Consider the following 23,965-nt stretch of genomic DNA (forward strand, 5'->3'; position numbering starts at 1 on the left):
ATTCAATTTACCTACTTCCATAATTTCTATCATGTCGGGCATAGAACATCAGTTTATTTTGGGGGCGTACAAAAATTAAAATACATTGGATATTATAATAAAAGACTATGAATTAGACTTAATACTATATAAACTAATAAGTTATTAACAATGGCTCAATCTACGTTTAGGTATTAAAGTGTTGATTGTTAAAAGAAAATGTGGTAATAAATAAAGAAATTCGTTGATTGCTGATTTTGCTGCTTTTGTTGTAGTGGAGTCGACGAATATGGTTTTGAAAGGCACGATGACTTTGACTACGATAGTTACGAGCACTTCATGTCAGTGTATTTGAAGGTTCTTGCAATGAGAGCACAAAAATGGTCCGTACTACTTGGTGAAGGAAAGTCGGTCAAACGTACTAACACCGTCAAACGATATGTTCGCAAAGGAATTCCCAGTGAGTGTTTGTTTACAAACAACATTTAAATAATAATGAACGTTAAAATTATGCCAGAGAATATTTGGTTGTTAATTATTCTGTATTTTGTTAACGTAATAGTGTTATCATAAAAATATGTAAATTTCCTCATTAGGCGAACACCGATCGTCAGTATGGATGGCAATATCAGAAGCAGACAAAATGAAGGACTTAAGCCCAGACCTGTACCACAAGATATTGGATGGCCCATTTGAAAAAGAGTTAGTCGATCTTGTAAAGACAGACTTGCCGCGAACATTCCCAGATAATATATTCTTTACTAAAGAAGCCAACCATCAGACCCACCTATTTAATATTCTTATAGCTTATGCTCATAGCAACCGAGTGGTTGGTTATTGCCAGGGTCTCAATTATATTGCAGGTATGTGACTTTTGCCTGGGGCAAAACCCTTGTTTTTTTGCTTAATTATTCTGCAATAATTATTTAGTATTATACAATTGTATCACAGCAGTGCAGTAGGTCATGGTACACACTAGGTGAAGTAGCGGGTAACTTGGAGTAACAAGTATATATGAAGTCTACATATATGGTAGATGATAAAATATCAATAAAATATCAAAACATGGTCAGTGCAGTAGCTTTATAAAGATACTTGAAACATTATCTTTTATCTTCAGATCACTAAATTAACAAAATATGTTTTCACTTAAAGCTAATTATGTGATAAAAATATGTTTATAGATGTCTAAATATAGTGATATTTTGTTGTAACTAGTTAATGATTGTGATAGTATAAGGCATTTTTCCTTTTTGATCCTGATAATGCTGACCAAGTCTAAAGTAAAAAAAAAATCGGATCCTTTCCCTGTGTCTAATAGACCCATAGACACCATAGCCAAAGAACAGGGGAATTTGGACTTGCTGAGTATAATTGAAGTCTTAAATTTGTAATTTTGGTAACCAGGTTTGTTACTTTTGGCTACTAAAAGTGAAGAGACATCATTCTGGCTGCTGAAAGTTCTAGTAGAGAAGATTCTGCCAGACTACTATACAAAAACGATGGACGGCCTGATTGTGGATATTGAAGTGCTGTCTGAGCTGGTCAAGACCAAGGTACCTGATGTGCATCAGCATGTTATTAATCTGGGTGAGAATGTTTTGTCTCTTTTTATGGCTTGTAGTTCCGCCCGAGAATAGGACTGGAGTGTACTCGTACAATATTATATACTCCCTTAATAGTGTATATCCCTATAATATTGTACGAGGTAACTAAGGAACACGTAGTCTAGGCAGCTGATAGGCAACAATAGCATTCTCAAGGTGAGTTGACGTCAAGCAGGCCGGTTGTAAAAACACAGCCGAGTCTTCAAAATGTTGCGTCACCACAGCCCTTAACGCAACCAGAAACATGTGGAGATTAGACAGAGTGAGATTTTCATTAACCAATATTGTATGTATGATTATGCCCTGGAGATTTGCTTCCACTATTTGATATTTTACCCAATAAAATTTATCCAATAGATTCATGTGAACATATAGTAAACACTTTTGCATTTATAATATTATGGATGGAAGGTTTAATAGCAAAAATGACTATGCCACCAGAATTTATGGGATATTTGCGTATTTAAAGATTGTTAATATCAATTTGACAGTTTATGTATGAGTTCAATGGAAGATTTAATAGCAAAGATGGAAGGTTTAATAGCAAAAATGACTATGCTACCAGAATTTATGGGATATTTGCGTATTTAAAGATTGTTAATATCAATTTGACAGTTTATGTATGAGTTCAACTAGTTTATGAATGTTAACAATTCTAAGTGTGTGCTAATTACTAGAATGCTATTTAATTTAAATTATTAGTTTTTTTTTTTGTCACAACCTATTAGAAGTAACTAATTATAAATGAAACTTCTAAAGATCAATACAATCTAGCCAGCACTATCCAGAAGTCCTGGGTTAGATTCCCAGTATGAGCAAATATTTGTACCTGTTGTCACAGATGCAGCTGATTTTTATTTATGTAGTGGACCTAAATTCAAATGTACATCTAGAACCAGAAATGCCATGCCATAGGACTTAGCCCTTGCTGTTCAACAACTGTCATCTAGCAATAGCATTCTGCAGGCAACATATTGTGGTCATTGGTTTTCATTTGTATTGCAACCATTTTCAAAACAAACAAGTTATGGTTAAACTGAATAATTATTATCATTTACCTAATGGTATATAAATAATGGTTGGAGTTAGAGGGGTATAGGATCACTCCATATCATTACGTGGGTGTCTTACGACGCGACTAAGGGACACAGATTTGGCAGCTGTTGGGCAACAATCCCAACGAGGGGACGCCGTGCCGGTCGTAAAGTGAGGTTTATTTTGATTTATTTCGTTAAATGCAAGCACGATATTCGAAGCACGTGAGGGCGAGAAAGTTAATAATACATACAAGTAATAATGTTTGGAAGTTTTTTTTATATATATAACTAGCAGCCCGTCCCGTTTTCGCTTGGGTAATACCATAATAATTTATACATCTAAACCTTCCTCAGGAATCACAATAACTATTGGTGAAAAGCGTACAAAAATGCATTCGGCAGCTTTTTTGTGACAGTGGGACATACAAACAAAAATACATAAAAAAATAGCAAAGTAATTTATTTCGTTTTAGGTCTTCCCTGGGCCGTTATAACCACCAAATGGTTTGTGTGTTTGTTTGCGGAGGTTCTGCCTATTGAGACCGTCCTGCGGATATGGGACTGCCTCTTCTATGAGGGCTCTAAAATCCTGTTCAGAGTGTGTTTGACCCTTATCAAATCTAATAGGTAAATATGCAATACTTATTTCGAAAAAAAGAACAAACACTCTTAGCCACCTATCTACGTACATGGGATGCAATAAATTATTAAGTTAGATAAAAAATCCAGCTTTAACCTTATGAATTTATGTACAAAATATTTCCAAAAGTTTTTGAGTAAAATGTTTAAATAACAATCACCTTCACAAACTAGTTAATTTACGATATTTTTTTCCTTATTTTTCTATTCAAGTAAGATTCAAGCTGTTTACCGAGCAGTGGGCGTTTTTTTTTTTTAAGTTTAGCATTTTATTATTATATTTAAGGTGAAAAAGTCATTGTGAAGGTCCAATTTCTGAATAAATGCTTGATTTGACACAAAAACTTTCCAGTACATAATTATTTCGACTTAAATAGTGCAATTTTTGCCATGACTACACAATGTTTTTTACTTTTTACGCAGAGCATCAATACTGGCCTGCCATGACTTCACCACGCTGGCAGAATGTTTCAAAGCGATCGTAAAAAATGCCAGTGCGTTACATTGCCATGAGTTTATGCAGGTATTTATTTTATTTTATTGATTTGTGGCTTGGGGAACATGTCCTATGAGAATTTTTAATACATATTTGTATTGCTAGTAACTGAGTCAAAAACACAAATTTATCTATTTGAGCTTTCAGCGAAAGATATTTTTGTAATGTGAAAGAAAACCAATTTTAAATACGAATCGGAATACTGGGACAAAGAAACGTAGTGGATGTCGCCGACGAGACAATGACCTAATTCCAAAAATATTGTACTGTTTCAAAGGTGTTGATTGTTTTGTGTTTTTGTTATCTACAAATTGTATACAAAATCCTTTCTTAGTTACACTATATATTTTTACAACAATGCTATTCGCAATAGGCGAATATTTTGTTCTATTACTTGTATCTACAATTATTATTATGAATCAGTAACAATGCTGCTTGCCAAAAAAAATATATACTTGAAAAACGAGTCAACAATTTCTATGACCAATTGGGTCAGTGTCTGACATTAATTTGACCTGCTCATGACTTGGGACGAATTAAAGTGTGAAATTATGTTAATTATGCTCTTGCTACCATAGAACTGCATACTCACTGCCAATGTCAAAATATAGCCTGCTCAGTAGTAAGAAGATTTTGTTTACTTATTCTCTACTTCGCATACAATATGGACATTGTAAACTTATAGTTGCTTTTTTTATCTTTCAGTCAATTTTCAAAGTACCTGGAACGTTATCGAACACCACCATCGCGAAATTACGGGCGCGCTTCGCCAAGCAGCGCCGGGAGCAACAACAAAAGGAGCCCCGGTGAACGCCCAATAGACTGACTTGATCTCAAGCTTACCATCGTATCGATGCAATAAACCACATTTGTACTACTTAACTCCTGAAAACTTATCACGATACCTTTTTAGATTTATAATATTTTTCGGGCGAATTCTAAATTATTCAAACACTCTACTAACCCGCGAACACAAAAAGCTATAATATGTATAAGTTGTGACAAAATATCTAAGTAAACACATGACATTTAATGTAACCTGATAAAAAATGGAAATGTTAAACAATTAACATGTAAAAGGTTATACACATTCTAAATAATATTGTGAAATGCTTTTTGCTTTGTAAGATATTTGTTTTTATGAATTATATCATTTGACAATGGATATACACATATTAGTTATTGTGCTAGAGTCTATTGATATTTACATCAGTTACTATTTTTTGTAGTAAAGCATGACCTTGGAAATACATAATTTTGAACAAATATTTAAATTATGAACAAGACAATTAAACCCGACTACAGATTATAATGCTCACTGTTTTATATTTTTGGAGTATTTCTTATTTTATTTGATTTTGAGACTTTTTTTGTGTGTGATTTAGCTATAATATTTTTCTAGAAAATATATTTTATTCCTTCATACATATATACATCATACATACATATATATATTATAGTAAACCTGTTTACTGCGGGAATAAGCAGAGAACATATCGTTATATAGTCGGGTAAAAATGACGAACACATGACGGTATTAGTATAATGCTGTGCATTATTATAAGTTTTTAATAAGTTTTAAGTTAATATTGATGTTTGCATAGCATTGCATTATTTCATTGTGCTGTATTATTATTTATTGTTATCAATTATATCGAGAATGGATGCTCTTTATAATATAAAGATGGGTAAATTTACGAAGTTTTGACAACACTATTAGTATTTTTGTAGGCAAAGCCTATACATAAATACATGTTTTATGAAAACTAGACACACATGGATCAAATCAATATCAGTAGGAAACTAGCACGTAATTTCGTTGTTGTAGTATTTTGGTTATTGCTTTGGACCCTTTGATCGTGTAGTTGCCTGAGTGAAATATATAAAATGCATAATGAAACACGATAAATGCATATAAACAGGTCAATTTTATTTTAGTATATGTATTTTAGTTGTAATTGAAGTTTTTATCAAATATTTATTTGGCACATTTTTTTTACTCTGTTACTTGTTCTCATTGTCATACAAGCTACAAATCTTTATGACATTTGGAAAAAAGAATCTGATTTGACTCGATGGCAACTACAATATTAAGTCAAGCTGAACAAAATAGTTTTTTTACAAATACCTTCGATAGAAATGGCAACAGGTGGTTGAGACAAAAATGGTATTTTGACCAGCTGTGTGACCTAGTAAATAGTTTAAAAATCCTACCTATTTGCAATGGTCACACGGTCAGTGTGTGACCATTCATGAAAATTTATATAAACTAATTTCTTCTGAATTAAAAACCAAAAACGAGATGGATTTCTTATGTGATGCTGATTCCAGTCACAATTATCTAAGTTTGTAGGTGGATTTGTGGCTCATTTAATATAGATTCACAATGCCAAAGACGGGAACTATACAACTACACATCGGTGGCATATGCAATAATTTTTTGATTATTTTTATTTGCAGCTTTTTTTTATTCTCCACCTTTCTTGGCAGTAGTGTGACTGATCTATTGTCTATATAGTTCTATCTTTACAAAGTTAATAATGTTGTACATTTGCACTGTTGACAATAAGCATTACATATCCTCATGCATTGGTGTTATATTTTATAGTTATTGCTCAATGTAATATTTTGGCAGATTATTTTTAGATTTGCTTCTTAAAGGCAAAATTATTTATAATGGTAAAGTAAAAGGCCTCCAAAATACGTCACCTTGGCTTGTTAAGATATATGTGGATTTAAAAGCAGTCAATTTCATAACTAAGCAACTTTATTTCAGAGGATAAAATTATATATTTTGATCATAATTGGTAGAAACTAGTTTTACAATTTAAAATGATAAATCCTGGCAACAAAAATGAATATTCCATGATACTGGTATTCAAATAAATAATTTTAATTCCATGTGTATGACTAGTGTTTTATGGTGTTCGTGATGTGTGGCTGTCAGCGCCGTAAGTCTGGAGAGGGCTTAAAAAAAATTGGAATTATGTACAATTATTCTGAAGGTTTCTATTAGAATATTTTATAGGGTTTATTAATTAATGATAGCCTAGCATATATCCTTTACATGTCTTGGGTAGTTTCATAATTTTCTATGTATAAAGACCTTTTAGACAAACTTTTAGATTTTAGAATGTATTTTTGTAAAATCCATTTTTTATAGATGGCTCCCTTGTATTCTTGGTGTCAATGTGCTGTGAATTATCTTTATGCTGATTGTGAACTACCTGTGTCCCATTGGAGTATTGCCATAATACCTAAATGTTTTAATATTCACTGTAACTAAATAGATTATTGAGATGTTAAAAATGTTTTTTATTGCTAACAACTTATGTATAACAAACTTGCTTGTTCTACAGCTACACTATAGTCTGCACAAATTACTTTTTTAGCAAACTAACAGTTGACCATAAGACCTACTCTGCAATTACTTTAGCAGTATTTATGATTTTCCACTTTCTAATGTATCCTTTGCTTCATTTATTTTGGCTGCAATCAATGGTGAACCGCCTCTGTCTGGATGATTGAGTAACATTATTTTTCGGTGGGCATCTCTAATCTGTAAAAATAAAACAATTTTAGTAAGAAACTTGCTCAGGCAAAAAGGTGTCTCTCTCCATATTACCTTCCACCCATTACCACTTTAAGAGGTTGATTCAAAGTATGTATATATCTAGGGCTTTTTGTAGTCCTACTGTTTGGCTGTTAAAGTATGCAATGCAGCATTTTCCCAGTTGCTTCTACAGTTGTTAAAGTATCAAAACCCAGGACCCCTATAATATAGTTTAGAAATAAGTTGTAAGACTAATTGACGGATCAAACACTCAATCTAGGAAAATACTTATAAAAGTAAATATATATCATGGCTAGTATTCTACAATGAATAAATTATAACCAAAATCAAGGTGTTCCTTGGTGACCATATGAATGAAACATGTTGCGCTGTCCATGAGAAAAGGTAGGAAGATTATGATGAATGGTTTAGAGGCCATACCACATACCTATAAGGCCCATTGCAATATGGGGAACTATCAGTAACAGAAATCATTGTTGTTCTCTGCAACAGTAGCACCACATCTGTGGGACAGCTTTCATGGTACTTTATTTACAAAATAAATATTTAATCATGAATAACTCAAAATAACAAAATTTAGCTATTATGAATTACTAAATAATAATTGTTAATGACAATTTATGGAAAATTCCAACTAATATTATAAATGTCAAAGTAAGTTTGTTAACTCTTCACACATTATCTACTGGACCAATTGTTATGAAATTTGGTACATGGGTAAAAAATAACCTGGAATAATACATACTTTTTATCCCAAAATTTCCACGGGAGCTAAACCCCGGGGTGCAGCTAGTATCATGTTTTCAAAAATACCATGTGTTCATGAATGAAGTGCATCAAATGTTGTCATCATAATTACAACTGCTTACCTTGGTTTTACTTGCTGTGGGACTGACTCCTAAAATTAATGCAGCTTCTCGTTTCGTCATTTTGGGTTCAAATCCTCCTTTATAATACTTTGAATTGGCTAAGGATTCACTATCAAATTTGGGTAAGTTTTTAATAGCCTCTGCAAACTTCACTGAAGCATTGGGTACTTGTCTTAAGATATAACGACCTGCAAAGCCAACTGCTGCCATTCCAAGCCCAGCTAATATTACAGAACTGGCCTAGTAAATAAAAAACAGTATATGATAATCTTAAACTTCAATTCGAAGATGGCACCGCGTGATGATGATTATATGAGAATCTATACTTCTTAGATAGATACACTTTTTTTGAATATTTTGTTTACCACTTTGTCAAAATGACAAATTATACAATTTTTTTGTACCAACATTTTTGTGCTAAATCGCAGACAGACACATGGCAAAACAGATATAAATCCTCCTGGGGCCCTCCGAATCCTCTGCTTACATAGGAACCCTAAAGTTTGCTGCTAAACTATTACAAAGCCTAACTCGGCTAACCGTTCCAAAATTCCACAAATGCTAACCTCAGGATACAGCTAGTAAAAAATTAACACTAATTAAATAAATGTTTTTAATTGCCAAGATATGATGCAATTTTCAGGTTAGATTAAGACAATTGTATACTAACCATTTTAAAGATTTTGACTGACAACTGGTATGTATTAATTACATAAAAATATAAGCATTCTTATATTTTTTGCGTAGTTAACTATTAAACCATTGATGGACTTCTGTTTTGTTCAAGTAGTTTTCAAGGTTATTTCAACTTTCATGACAATGGATTTTGGACATCTGACATTGACATAACATACTTGCTTGTCTATGCGTCATTGTCGATGCCGAAGAGCAGCATGCATGCGGTAGGAAACCGGATTACATACAAATGGTTCCTATCCACAGACATTTAAATCTAGTTTCCTATCATGCAAAATAAGCAAATTAAAATACATTTAAACAAGCATATTGTTTGTTTAAATGTTTTTGTTGTTTCCATATATGTCTGTGATTCCTATCTCTTTTTGGAATAATGTAATTAAACCTTTTACGTTACGTGACCAGAAGAAAGAGAAAAAGCTCTAAAATTGCTCATATATATATATAAGAACATAATGTATTTTTGTTCTTATATCTATACGTTCCATACTGTTCGTTGGCGAGCGAACCGTCGCTCGCACGATGACGAAAAAACCGGTAAATGCCGATAAAAACTTAAAAAATACTGGCAACACGATAGAACAATGACGGCCAACGACAAATTTTATGAAAAAAAATTATGCCTTTTTGAAGAAGTTCAACATGGCAGGAGATCAGGCGCAATTTTACCAATTATTAAATACTTTATTATCTCCAGATAACGACATCAGATCCCAAGCAGAAGTAAGTAGTCGTTATTTTATTTCTTTTAAGAATTAGAAAGACAATGAATGGCTTGCCGATTGTATAATTATTGTAAAAGTCATTAGCTGTGGCCTCGTGTTAAAACGTGGTCATGGTGGAGCCTAGTATGTGTAAATTCAGAAATAGCGTCCTATTCTTTGTTCAAGAGCATTGAAAATAGTCGAATTTTAAACCTAATAATTTTACATTAGTGACCAAAAACTTTTATTCGATTTGAGCGTCTTCAACTATTTTCATGTAACCGTTTCATTGCCGCTAATTGTGCCGATCGCCGCTTCAATTAGGATCTTACCTACCTGCGTTGGTTTTATCATTTTCTACGTTTATTGTATTCTAAATTTAACGATCATAGTCTATATATAAATCATAGTCATACGATGATTTTACCTTTATGCTTGCAAAGTATATACTTTGTTATCCCCATCTCAAATTGTGTTTATTTTTATTTTAAACATTATGATCTACCGACAATATTATTATTATTATAGAAATTAGGTTGAAATGGAAACTACTACAATTATATCAATATTGTATTATGACCAACTAGGAGGCATATAACAACATCCCAACTGAGACAAAAGTAGCACACCTGGTGGGAGCTATCCAAAATGCAGACCTTGGTGAAGATGGCAGACAGACAGCAGCCGTGTTTCTGCGGCGGCTCTTCAGTGCAGAGTTCTTTGAATTCTTTCCCAAGATGCCTTTTGAGCAGCAGAGAATGCTACGAGAACAGCTACTCTTGACTCTCCAAATGAATGTCAGCCAGCAATTGAGAAGAAAGGTAATGTTCATTTGTAATTAAGTATTTTTATTATATATATATATTATTATTGTATTTACTTTTCTTCTTTAATCATTTTGGGATACATTCTGTATTTTATGACTTTAATTTATTATACTCAATATATTTATAGTCTACTACAAATATGTTTTCTACTAGAAATGGTATAATAGTAATATAGTAACTAGTAATAGTTGTTATGTAGATAGCCCCATACCAAAACCTCAATTAAAATGCCTAAGAAAACATGTAAACAACACAACAGGGCAATCCTGTTAATAGGTGTGGCATGTGGTAACAGCATTGTTATTGTTATCACAACCTTGTAAGCCTAGCTCTGTTCAAGATGCTCAATTGGTACATTATGATTTATTTATTATGGGCAGTAAGTTGGTATGTTGGCATGACAACATACTAGGTATCACAGTGTATTTGTGACACAGTGTTATGTTAGTTTGTGAACCTAATAAACAGTCTATATTGTAGTCATGCACAGAAACTCTTTATGTGTACATCTCCTGTAAAATGTGCTACTGCCAAGTTGTGGACTGACTGGAGTTTGATAATCACTCTCAAGACATTTAATCACATAATTATATTTGAAAATATTAGAGATTATTTGTTGCAAAAATATTTATAGGACATTATATACTTTAATTCAGGGAGCTACATAATTTTTTAAACTTTTTTCATGTAGCAAATAATTAACACAAAGTTTTTGTACTGTATGTACACTTGATAATATGTGTTCATCATCCTGAGTCCACAAGAACCTTGGAATATAATTGTTTCCAATTTGATCAATTTTTTCATTGAAGTCTAATTCAGCACATAATTTCTTAAAATTGGATACTATTTGTATCTATTATATGTGACTAGCTGTGCCCCGGGGCTTCACTCCCGTTTTCCTGGAATTTCAGGATAAAAAATATCCTATGTGCATATTATTTTCTACACGTGCAAATTTTACAACAATCAGAGATACATTTACAGAACAATAGCATTTATAATTTTAGTTAGGATTGAAAAATTCACATGATTGAATAGAAATCATTTGAAAATTAGTTATTTTGCAGTTAGCAATATTTGGCAGGGTTTTGTTCATGTTGAAGACAAAATGAATCTAATTTGGTTTGATATATGGCCAATTGCATGACTAATCATCCTAATGTATGTTGATCAAATTAAAACAGTACTTGTCTTTGTTTAAGTACCTACTTGAGCTATTTCTATTTCAGGAGACATTTAATGTATTCTTATTATATTTTGATTGGGTTAGAAGGTTATGACTACATCTCAGTAGACTAGGTAAACAAATAGACTAAATTACAATTGGACTAGATTCCTGTTAGACTATATCTCAATTTAACTATTATGATTTCGTCAATAATTTTATTCTAAAAGCTGCAGATATTTCACCTCTGGAAGCATCCATTCATCACTTGTTAGCCATTGTAAAATGAACAAGACATATTTAATCCCCATGCCTTATAGAATGTTCAATAAGAGAAGAAGGTTGTGTGGTATTGATAATGTTCTGATAAATTTCTTTATTGTAATAATGTTACTGATAAGCCTAGTCATAAGTGTAGATTCAGCAATAAAAACAATGTGTTGGATTTATAGTCTTTACCAAAGCAATGCAATCGGAAATAGTTTTTATTTTTTAGATATTTTCCTTAACTGCCACCAAATGATATTACGAAACTACTTATTTATTTTAAACATAAATAAGTATGAAGAATAATATTTGTTACAGATTTGCGATGTAGTTTCTGAGCTTGCAAGAAACCACATAGATGAGGATGGTGTTAACCAGTGGCCAGAGTTCTTGCAGTTCATGTTCAATTGTGCCAACTCTCAGGATTCCAACATCAAAGAGGCTGGCATCAGGATGTTCACGTAAGTACTCAGTAAACCAATATAGAATAAAAAATATTTTTAATAATTTTAAGATCATCCAGGCAAAGAGTAAGACTAACCATTTCTTTTTATTCATGAGTAAAATAAGCTAGAGGGCAATTAGGTCTATTCAGACTTGATCACCATTACAAAGCATGTACAACTGTGCTAGTGAGATCGCCAACTCGGGCGTGGTCAAATTCTATATTTCAAACATAAGTCACAAGCATTGTAAATAATTATCAGGTCTGTCCCTGGTGTATTTGGCAACCTTCAGAACGAAAATTTGGACCTTATTAAACGGATGTTGCTGTCTGCGCTGGCCCCTACAGAGTCTGAAGCTCTCCGCATCCAAACTGTGAAGGCAGTTGGTGCATTCATACTGCTCCATGAGAAAGAACCGGCCATCCAGAAACATTTTAGTGACTTGCTTCTGCCTGTTATGCAGGTGAGTTATCCAAAAATGTATTCTCAGAAACAGACTTAATTTTATTTGAATGTTGACAAAAATGGGAATCTAAAGCAGATTGGCAATTATTTCAACCCTTTCGTTGGATTTACACAGGTCAATTACTTAAATATGACATTAAAGTTAAAATAAAAACTGCACACAAACTCCTACGTGCACATATTCCATTATGAAATGTGTCACTGCCAAGGTGTGCTAAAATAAATTGGGAATTTCGCTAACACCACTCTCTATAGAGCGGAGTTTGATAGTAACTCTCAAAACATATCATTTTCTTATCTATGAAGACTAAGTAATTTTGATAAAAATACAAACAATTTTGTTTAGAAATATGTGCCAAATACAGCCTAATTTCTATTAAATATATTTTTTTCTTGCTAGGTGATTGCACTGAGCATTGAGCAAGGTGTGGACGATTCTGCTCTTAAAGTGCTTATTGAACTAGCAGAGTCTGCGCCCAAGTTCCTGCGCCCTCAACTGGAAAACATTTTCCAAGTTTGCATCAAGGTAAACACATTTCTAAAATTACCCATTACTAACATTCAATATTAATTTTGTGTTGACCTTGTTATTATATGGTAGAAGCACATAACGACACTATTTGATCTGATATTTTAAATTATTTTTACGAGGTCGGATTTAATGTTGTTTTATGCTATAAATCCATTTTATAACATCAAATTTTAAAATGGAGCTACAGATGAACCAGTAAACAGCAAAACTGTAGTGACAATTACCTTAGTACATTAAAGTTTTGGGCTTACTTGCCAATACGAGCAGTCAGTAACTCTAATATGTTCAGGTGGTGGGTGACAAGAACCAAGAGGACACATGGCGTCAGCTGGCTCTGGAGGCCATGGTGACGCTGTGCGAGACGGCGGCCGCTATGGTGCGCAAGCAGGTGCCCGACGGCATCCGCATGCTGACCCCGCTGGTGCTGGAGATGATGTGCGAGCTCGACGACGAGGACGACTGGGCGCTGCAGGACGACGTCGCTGACGACGACAACGAGAAGTTAGTAACTTACTCTCGCTCCCCCTGAGACCACAGGAGAGTGACTTTAAACTTAAAGCTTGGATAGGTCAAGTCTTTCCGTAAAGGTTCTTTGATTGGCTTCATTCTATATAATGAAGATTACAGAACTTTTACAATAGCAAACATCAAGATAATTAGCATCTGATGTTCCTTATACATTTGGATGTCAGTCCCTTGTTGACAATATTAAACTCCACTTGTATAATAATGTACCTATTTAGCAATATTTGACATAAAAATTTGTTTCAGCAATTACGTGGCGGCGGAATCTGCTCTAGACCGTATGTGTTGCGGGCTGAGTGGCAAGATAATGCTGAGTCTGATCGTGGGGCAAGTGCCCAGCATGCTGGCATCCGAGGACTGGCGCCGGCGACACGCAGCGCTTATGGCGGTGTCGTCGGCCGGCGAGGGCTGCCACAAGCAGATGGAGCAGCTACTCGACCAAGTCGTCTCTGCTGTGCTCAACTATCTCACCGACCCGGTAAGGATATTTATTTACTTATGGTTAGGAGTTTCACTTTCGTGCTGTGTATCGAATATGTTATCAAAATTTGCGTTAGGCTTCCTGAGATTAGATTATTTTTTGATGAGTCTATAAAAAGTCTAAACTAGTCTTCAAGAAAAATATGTTATGTTAAACTTATGCTTACCTACTATATATTCAACTTATTATCCAATGTTCGTTAGTGATGTAAATTTTACTGGATGCATGATTGCTCCATTTATTTCTATGATAGAAAGTAAGGGATCTCAGTTCACTAACAATTTTATCTTTTGTCAGTTTTCCCGAAAGACTTCTTTGGGGAAACTGAAAAAAGCTCACCTTGTTCGACATCCATGGGACGATATGAAGTGGTCACATTCCAGGGCGGAACCACACGCCACAAGTGCTAAACTCTTAATTTGTTTCCAGCATCCTCGGGTCCGCTACGCTGCGTGCAACGCCATTGGACAGATGTCGACGGACTTTGCGCCCATCTTTGAAAAGAAATTCCATGACAAAGTAGTGCCTGGACTTTTGTTAGTGCTTGACGACAACGCTAATCCGCGAGTGCAGGTATTTGATATCATATCACTACACTACATAACAAAGTCGCCCTCAGCGTCTGCTTGTTTCTAAGCTTACGTCTGTTAAACCACCCAAAAGATTTTGCATGGTTTAAAAGATGAAACAAAGAGTATACCTCTATATTAACACGAGACGTGGATTTTAACAATATAAGAAATTAAAAAATTGGAGATTTGAAATAATTAGCTGGAAAGAAAGAATCAGCAATGAAGAGGTTTTCAACCAAATTTTTCGAAATTCGAAAAAAATCAATTTTCAAAACAAAAATTCGAATATTTCCTTATCTTTACTTCCAAGAAGATTGGTGGAGGTAATAAACGAGCACACTAACTTTCGCATTAAAACAAACAAGCAAACTACTTAGGTATAATATAGGTATAAAGTTAAATATGATATAGGACTGTTCTTATATTTTAGGCACACGCGGCTGCTGCTTTGGTTAACTTCAGTGAAGACTGTCCAAAGCCAATTTTGACACAATATTTGGACCCCTTGATGAATAAACTTGAAGAAATACTGACAGCCAAATTCAAAGAGGTAAACATGTTTATATCTTTGGAACTTTAATATCCAATGTTCGTTAGTGATATATCTTTACACTGGATGCATCATTTCCATAACATTGGAATATAAAAAGTGGCAATTGCTCCATTTCTTTCTATGATAGAAAGTTAGGGATCTCAGTTCACTAACATTTTATTCAAAATGTTGTTTATTACTTTACACTATACAAAGACAGAGTTCTGTAGACGACAACCATACCTCAATGGGATTAGTTTGCTGTGTCTCACTGCAAAGAGTCTATAGTGAATGTATATGTAAGAACAAATTACTGAAATGACATTTTATTTCCAGCTTGTAGAACGCGGTACGAAACTAGTGCTGGAGCAAATAGTGACCACCATCGCGTCTGTGGCCGACACTGTGGAGAAGGACTTCATCCAATATTATGACCGCCTGATGCCGTGCCTCAAGTACATTATCGCCAACGCCACCACGCAAGAGCTCAAGATGCTGCGCGGCAAGACCATCGAATGTGTCAGTCTCATTGGTGAGTAATTCAGTATACTATCATCTCTGAGCGTTTGTTTCCTCAGCTATAAAATCCTAGGTTTCCTACTTAAGTTGTTGTTTGTTTAAACTTTACTGAGCAAGCATACAAGCGTCTGACCTATCATATGGTAAGCCATCGCAGTTTAAGGACGTCTGCAATACCAATATCGCGTGTACGGGCACGCGCTATGTGTCTGTATTCACTATAATATCAGTGTTATCCATACACTGAATCTCAATATTTACATAGTTATGGTTAGCAGCTTTCATTCGTATTAATTTGATCGTTTCAGGGCTGGCGGTGGGTGAAGAAAAGTTCATGTCGGATGCGTCAGAAGTGATGGATCTGCTTCTGAAGACCCATACGGAGGGCGAGCAGCTGCCTGCCGATGACCCACAGACTTCGTACCTCATATCCGCTTGGTCGCGCATCTGCAGAATTATGGGTTAGTGTTCACATTCACTGCTGAAAATATGTCGTAGTTCATTTTCATTTCATTTCATTGATCAGACCAACATTTAAGATTTTCAGGTCTTTCGAAAGTCTAGTTTATAGACAACTGGCTATTGCCCCCAGCTCCGCCGTTTTTTGACTTCAACTTTTAAGCTTGACAGACTTTCGCATTTAAAATATTAGTATGGAGAAGGGTCGTTTCAAAAATGAGGTTAAATTGTTATCAAATACATACATAATAGTTTGATCAAATACATATGGATACTAAAAAGATTTCCTCATTTTGCACATTTGATCAAATATATAACAACTGAAGGGACGCTTTGGCGTAACAGGCAAGAAGTTCGCCCAATACCTGCCGATGGTGATGGACCCGGTGATGCGCACGGCCGCCATGAAGCCGGAGGTGGCGCTGCTGGACAACGAGGACCTCGAGAACATCGACGGCGACGTCGACTGGCACTTCGTCACGCTCGGCGAGCAGCAGAACTTCGGCATCAAAACTGCCGGTTAGTACTGTGATGTTTGAGCCCAACAAAGTTTTGGCCAGGCAAATAAGAAAGAATATATTTGTATAAATAGTTTATAAAAAAAAATGTAATTAAGAGTTGCCGTTTTTATTTTTACTCGCATTCATAATAAACTCACTGATCATGAAAGAGCCCCGGTATATCAACTTTTGAACAGATGTCACATCTTTAAGCGTAGCTTATTTTGTTTTCCTTACGGCAAGAGGGAGCCATGGTGGAACTATACGCCCCACATCTCGTCACACGACTTTTGTTAGAGAAATGGCAATAGGGCGTCTCTTCTTTGCTTGTGGATTATACTCTTATATGGTCACGTTGTTTGATGCATTTTAGTCAAAGACCGCAAAATAGAGAAGTCGAATATCAAGGTCAAATTTTGAATGAAGTAGCGTCGACTAAATTTCTGGGGATAATAATAGATTCAAAATTGTACTGGAAAGATTATATAGATGTAATGTGCAAATAAGATACGGATACGGAATAATTTTCTGGGGAAATTGTACAGACAAGGATTTATCCTTCAAAATGCAAAAACGTTGTATTCGCGCAATGTTTGGTTTATAAAGTATTGATAGGTGTCAGCCGCTTTTTAAACAACATAAAATTCTAAGACTCTTTCTTCACTTCACATACTTGAGGTTGCAATATTTGTTAAATATAATGCTCGTTTATTCCCACGCCTTTGTGATGTTGTGTTAAGAAATCATCAGTATAATTATAGACTATATTTACACCCTTCTAAAACTGCATTACTCAATAAAAGTATTGTATGTATGGCACCTAAAATTTATAACAAAACTCCACAACAAATTAAATTTAAATTTATTTAAAAAGCATCTCAGGTCTTTGCTATTATAATTTGAACGATTTTTTTAATGATAGATTTAGATAAAAATTTAGTTAATTTGGTTACTTTTATTTGTTCAATTTTGTTTTGTGGGATCCTCTCCATTTAAATTTGCATACCCGTGGACGGTGAAACATGTAGGATTAAGCTTTTCTTTTAACACCACATTGTAAAAAAATGTTAACTCATGTTTTTGGAAATAAATAATCTTTGTCTGAGACTAAAGCAAATAGTTCCACTTCAGGGCTGGAAGACAAGGCATCGGCGTGCGATATGCTGGTGTGCTACGCGCGCGAGCTGAAGGAGGCGTTTGCGGAGTACGCCGAGGACGTGGTCAAGCTGATGGTGCCGATGCTGAAGTTCTACTTCCACGACAACGTGCGCACCGCCGCCGCAGAGTCGCTGCCCTATCTGCTCGAGTGCGGCCGCATCCGCGGCCCGCAGTATATACAGGTAGGACTCTATTTTGTACTATAAACCAAGGGCCTGTTCCACTAATTTTTGATAAAATATCTAAAATATCTATTAGATAAATCTACCTGAAATATCAGCACGCTTACTTGAATTTTTACGGTATAAATAATACTATTATTACTATACTATTATTACTATTACTATATATATTTTTCTATTACAATATGAATTTTGTGTGGCGCACGCTCAATTGGATGTGTTAGTAATCGAGGGGTCACAGTAGTTTATTCTCAAAATTGAAATTTTCAAAAGGCATTAAGAAAAGTCCTTTTGTTCTACCGTAGTTATGCCAGCAGAAACATTTTCATTTTACTTTAACCTTCTGATCCTTTTGTTTTACAATTTTTTACATTATGAAATACTGTGCCTGCTGATCCTTTTGTTTTACAATTTTGCACATAATTACAAGAAAATAAATACAGAGTTGCTAATCTGAAAACTAATTTGCGGCCAACCGTCTAGGCCATTGAGGCAATACAATAATTAAAATACATAATTTGTAATTTTGCAGGGCATGTGGGCATACATCCTACCAGAGCTGCTGAAGGCCATCGACTCTGAACCCGAGTTGGAAGTGCAGGTGGAGCTCCTCAATAGTCTCGCTCAGGTCAGTACAGATTACCCATAAATTCTACTCTTGATTTAGAAAAATACTAGCGGCCCGTCCCAACTTGCTCGGGTAAAAGCACACAAAATTATACACCTAAACCTTCCTTAGGAATCACACTACTTATTGGTGAAAACTGCATGAAAACCCGTGCAGTATTTTTTGTGTTTATCGGGAACTGTACTGTACATAACACGATGTGTTTTAGTGCATCGAGTTGCTGGGCACGGGCTGCCTGTCGGACGAGTCTATGGCGGAGGTGCTGCGCATCCTCAACAAGCTGCTCACCGAGCACTTCGAGCGCGCCACCGAGCGCCGCCAGAAGCGCTCCGACGAGGACTACGATGAGGTACAATTATTGCTTTATCATGTAATGAATTTACTCGTAGTCTCCATCACAACTATTTACTCGTCTGTTGTGTGTTTCTGTCTTCCTAGACCCTAGTAGATTAGTAGACAATAGTAGATTAGTAGCCAAGGGCTGTAAGGCATCAATTGCAGCCCAGCGAGGGCGCCTATAGTTCGAAGGTGCAGTTGTTGCTTTACACCCGAGCTAACTACTCTGATTTACATCTCGATTGTGAGGTAAGTAGAAAAAAAAACGTAATAATAAAAAATCCCAAAAACAAACAATATTTAAAGTAAAAGATTTCTATTTATATTCTATAGAGCCAAGTAAAGAACTTTTTAATATATTTTTAAGAACGAAATTGAGCTTCGCCGTTCGATACCTATTTCAAATTGATAACTGTTATATTTATATGAAGACCAGGCTGAATAGCGAAGCTTTTTTGGTCATTGGGCTGAATGCATGATGTCTATTGCCAGTATGATAGTTAGAAGTACGCGAACTTTTTGAAAGAGTTTTTTTTATTACTTAACGCCCTAGGGATTTTTAGCTACATAATTTACCCTAGAGCGCTAATTGGCCATCTACAAGCCCCATTTGGGGGTAATAAGGACCTACTTACCGAATATGAGAGATGTAAAATAAATAAATGTTTCCAGGTGGTCGAGGAGCAGCTGGCGGACGAGGACAACGAGGACGTGTACGGGCTATCGCGTGTAGCAGACGTTCTGCACGCATTGCTGTCGGCGTACCGCGAACACTTCTTCCCGCAGCTGGACACGCTGCTGCCGCACCTAGTGCAGTTGCTGGCGCCCGGTCGGCCCTATGCCGACCGGCAGTGGGCGCTCTGCATCTTTGATGACGTCATCGAGTTTGGAGGTACGTGCCCGCGTCTAGTTTAGATAGATAAACTCTGTTGTATCATTTGCAGAGGAATCATAAGTTCTTATAGTTTACCTGTGCGTCGACATGGTAATTGTGATGCCGTAGAACCCGTTAAAAGTGAAGCTTACAGTATGATCAGTGAGAATATCGTTCGCAGGCCCGGCGTGCGTCAAATACCAAAACATATTCCTGGAGCCGATGCTGGGCGGGCTGCAGTCGGGCGAGGCGGAGGTGCGGCAGGCGGCGGCGTACGGCTGCGGCGTGCTGGCGCAGTTCGGCGGCGAACAGTTCGCGAGCGCCTGCGCGCGCGCCGTGCCGCTGCTCGCCGCGCTCATCGCCGAGCCCGGCGCGCGCGCCATTGAGAACCTTAACGCTACCGAGAACGCCATCTCTGCCGTCACCAAGATCATCAAATACAACCACTCGCAAATCAATAGGGATGAAATTATCAGGCATTGGTGAGTTACAATTATCTAATCTACTTAAGATGAAAACAATTTCGCCCAAATTGGCAAATTTCATTTTCTTGTCATGAGCGGCGGCTCTTTCCAGGGCCACATACATATAAACACTAAATTGAGGTTTAGTACTTTTAACTATTTTGTTTGATTGAAATTTTAGATTTCTCTTCTGGGGAATATCTGGGGATATTATTTATTCTACAGCGTCCATAACATTACAGATTTGTTAAAAAGTTAGTAATTCTATTCATATAACACAAGACGATCGTGTAGGCCGTACAGTTAGTAGGTCGTGAGGTCGATGTGAGCCAAGCTATATTCGCAGGCTGACATGGCTCCCGGTAGTGGAAGACACAGAAGAGGCGCCGCACGTGTTCTCGCTGCTGTGCGAGCTGGCGAGCAGCGGACACGCAGCGCTGTCGTCGCCGGACGCGCCGCAGCGGGTCATCGCCGTGCTGGCCGAGGGCTTCCTGCGCGACGCCGTGCCCCGCGACAACCCCGTCTATGCGCAGATGGTCGCGCTCGTCAGGCAAATACAGGTTCGTTTAACTTATGTCTATACTAATGGACCTTTGTTTTGCGAGTGTCCGATCTTCACACTTTTAAAAGTCAAATTTTAAATCCTATAGTGTTATGCAAGCTACATGTTGCAGAAATACTGAACGAAACCTAAATATCAGGTATTGATCATGCGAAAAGTCTCACATGTGTGCAAGAGTAACAAACATCCATCCAAACATGTTAAACGCAAATGTATTCTAGAATAATCCTAATTAATATTTAAAATGCGAAATTAAGTTTGTTTGAGGACATAGGGGGTACCCTATGAAAGGTATTTCATCCCGGAAAATAACTGCTCCCGTAAGAAATCACGCGGGCGAAGACGCGGGTAAAAGCTAGTATATTAATAAAAAATAGCAAACTTAAGTTTTATCTAAATTGTTACAGAGCAACACGGAATTGTTCAACTCGTGCCTCATGCAGCTGGGCAGTGAACACAAGGAGGCGTTGGAGATCGCTCTCTCCACCTAAGTATCCGCCACAGGCCTCACTCATCAGATTCACTCCACTCCCTAAGCCAAGGCTGGAAATGGTGTTACGCTGACGTTGGTTTAAACGTTCACTACGGCAGTATATACAGTTTCCTTTTGTCGGTGGGAAAGAATCAGGAATTTAATGTGTAATTAGTATAACTCTTACAACTAATTCCGATTAACGCCGATATGGTCGCTATCTAATGAAGAGTCGTTTTATGACAGTAGACTGTCCAGTGTATCTATTTGTAATAGTGTAGTGTTGCAGATCAGCAATGCATTTATGTATACTCGACTCGATTTATGTATAGTCGACGTTAGGCCACTAATATCAGCGTAGCACTCCGCCTGAATCTTGCTCATCCGTTGCCAGGTTCCACCCTCATCACATCAAGACAATGCTTACTCCCGCGTCAAACGCCTGCCTCTACACGTATAACTACTTTATTATGTAATAAAACATTTATATTGTAATGTTTAGTGTTCCGAATGGATGAAATGACTGATGATTACATAAATTGTTGTAATTACTACAGAATCTGAGCATTTTCTTTCCTTTCCAAGGATTGTTTCTCTTCGATCTCACTGATCCATGATGGTCTATCTGTTGGGGCTTATAAAATTGCTGTGATATATTTTTGTAATAATTTTTGATACTTTCACGCTTGAGACGTAAATTCTACTATAGCATCTTCATTGGCGCGCTAGATGTCGCTTTCGAGACATTTTTATATTTATTCTTTGAACATAGTTTTTTAGTTAAAAAATGCGAGGAGGTCCAATTTTTTATCAAGTAGATACCCATCGTTCATTTGCATCACACTGATAAATATAATCATTAAATACATGATAAAAAAAAATTACGTTCCATACATTGTACATTGTATAGTTTTTTTCAAAAATTGGACCATACGCATGGATTTAAAGTTTGCCATATTTCGGCTACGATGGGAACTTGGTGGCTGTCTCTCGCAATGGACGAGATGTCATGTCTGTTTATAAGAAATAATTTTATTCAATAAAAATATATAATATTATATATACACATTTTTTGTTTAACTAAAATAAAAGTTATTGACATTGTAATGGCTTTTCTATTGGGATTTACAATAGGTTTGCTCCCAAATATTCAATCTGCCTTCTTATTATCGTATTCACTTTGCTTATGAGTCTAGCGAGATGCTGTGAGCTTATGACAATGTGGCCGATTAATAGGTCCGCTCTTTCTCCCGCACTCAATAGAAAGCATTTAATTCTAAATTCAGCTATCATAAAAGTAATACTAGGACTAAATACCCCTCTTAAAGGGACTATAACAATACCTAAAGAATGGGACCCCTTGAGAGATCCAGCCATAGATCAAAAAATTACAGTAGTATCTTTATCGATTTCCTAGAAAAAAAATCTCGAGAATGATATGAAGAAAAATGTATGGATCTGAATGTTGGGCGATGAAAGTGACGGATGAAAGGAAACTTCATGCGTATCTTGAGATGGATGTAACTAGATTAGATAAAATAAGGAATGAGTGTGAAAGTAGCACCAGTTAATGAGAAATTACATAGTTATAGGATGAAAATCACGTCACTCAAAGGGCATTAAAAATGGAAGTCAAGGGTTCCAGTGTGTCAAGGATAATATGAACAGGAAAGGAGTATCAATGGATATGGCAAACGACAGAACGAAATGGAAAGAATTACATACTGTATCGATACATGAGTGGGATAAGGTCGAGAAGATATGAAGAAAAATTATCATGAAAAATGTTTACATTATGTTATCCGTAAAGTTCCAACGTCCAAAGATCTAGGTAGATTCCTACCTAGCTCTGGTAAAGCGGTGAATTACATCTCTCATATTCTATAAGTAGGTCAATATTAATGTGTCATTATTATTGGTGACCAATAAAGCGCTCTAGGGTAATAATTTGGCTAGAAAAGCCCTAGGGCGGTAAGTAATAGGGAGTATTACCCGCTAGAGTACACCACTGTATGTTAGGTACACAAAAGATTTGCCGCCTTTTGCTATGTCGATTAAAACGTTTATGAGTACTTTATTAATCCTTTCATTATGTAAGCATTCGTTTGTGAAAATATACAACAATGTAGCAAATTTTCGAACCAGTAAATCGAAAAAAGCTCCGAACACTTCACACGTAAATGGTCGAAAAAAGCTCCGACCACTTCACATGTGTAGACTTTAAAATATGGACTTCATACAGGTAAGTTCACAAGTAAATCCGAACACTTCACACGTGAAGACTTTAAAATATGGACTTCATACAGGTAAGATCTTCAGTCAAAATCAAGTATATATCGGTTTATGACCACAGTCGACCAAATAATACAGAACATAACCTAAAATACTGTTATTA

At 36.0% G+C, this 23,965-nt stretch overlaps 3 protein-coding genes across 3 annotated transcripts; 2 read left to right on the plus strand and 1 right to left on the minus strand.

Annotated features, from left to right (window-relative positions):
* The first annotated feature begins 1 nt into the window (after nucleotide 1).
* Nucleotides 2-7,067, plus strand: LOC128669945 (uncharacterized protein). Its single transcript, XM_053745216.2, has 7 exons — nucleotides 2-170; nucleotides 255-439; nucleotides 576-842; nucleotides 1,387-1,569; nucleotides 3,097-3,250; nucleotides 3,686-3,785; nucleotides 4,464-7,067. Exons 1-7 carry the CDS (start codon nucleotides 151-153, stop codon nucleotides 4,566-4,568), a joined length of 1,014 nt encoding a protein of 337 aa, XP_053601191.1. The 5' UTR covers nucleotides 2-150; the 3' UTR covers nucleotides 4,569-7,067.
* Nucleotides 7,059-9,011, minus strand: LOC128669946 (uncharacterized protein). The gene is made up of 3 exons (XM_053745217.2): nucleotides 8,872-9,011; nucleotides 8,202-8,441; nucleotides 7,059-7,317 (listed from the first exon to the last, which is right to left on the minus strand). The coding sequence occupies exons 1-3, from the start codon at nucleotides 8,872-8,874 to the stop codon at nucleotides 7,201-7,203; spliced, it is 360 nt and encodes a 119-aa protein (XP_053601192.1). The 5' UTR covers nucleotides 8,875-9,011; the 3' UTR covers nucleotides 7,059-7,200.
* Nucleotides 9,012-9,467: 456 nt separating this feature from the next.
* On the plus strand, nucleotides 9,468-22,677 carry Karybeta3 (Karyopherin beta 3). The gene is made up of 19 exons (XM_053745190.1): nucleotides 9,468-9,620; nucleotides 10,189-10,422; nucleotides 12,182-12,324; nucleotides 12,571-12,772; nucleotides 13,175-13,300; nucleotides 13,596-13,807; nucleotides 14,078-14,309; nucleotides 14,742-14,885; nucleotides 15,315-15,434; nucleotides 15,753-15,948; nucleotides 16,244-16,396; nucleotides 16,740-16,913; nucleotides 18,026-18,234; nucleotides 18,767-18,862; nucleotides 19,071-19,211; nucleotides 19,871-20,090; nucleotides 20,254-20,554; nucleotides 20,883-21,096; nucleotides 21,506-22,677. Exons 1-19 carry the CDS (start codon nucleotides 9,504-9,506, stop codon nucleotides 21,587-21,589), a joined length of 3,318 nt encoding a protein of 1,105 aa, XP_053601165.1. The 5' UTR covers nucleotides 9,468-9,503; the 3' UTR covers nucleotides 21,590-22,677.
* Nucleotides 22,678-23,965: the final 1,288 nt, after the last annotated feature.

The sequence above is a fragment of the Plodia interpunctella genome, chromosome 5 (genome assembly GCF_027563975.2).
Source record: "Plodia interpunctella isolate USDA-ARS_2022_Savannah chromosome 5, ilPloInte3.2, whole genome shotgun sequence".
Classification (NCBI taxonomy): domain Eukaryota; kingdom Metazoa; phylum Arthropoda; class Insecta; order Lepidoptera; family Pyralidae; genus Plodia; species Plodia interpunctella.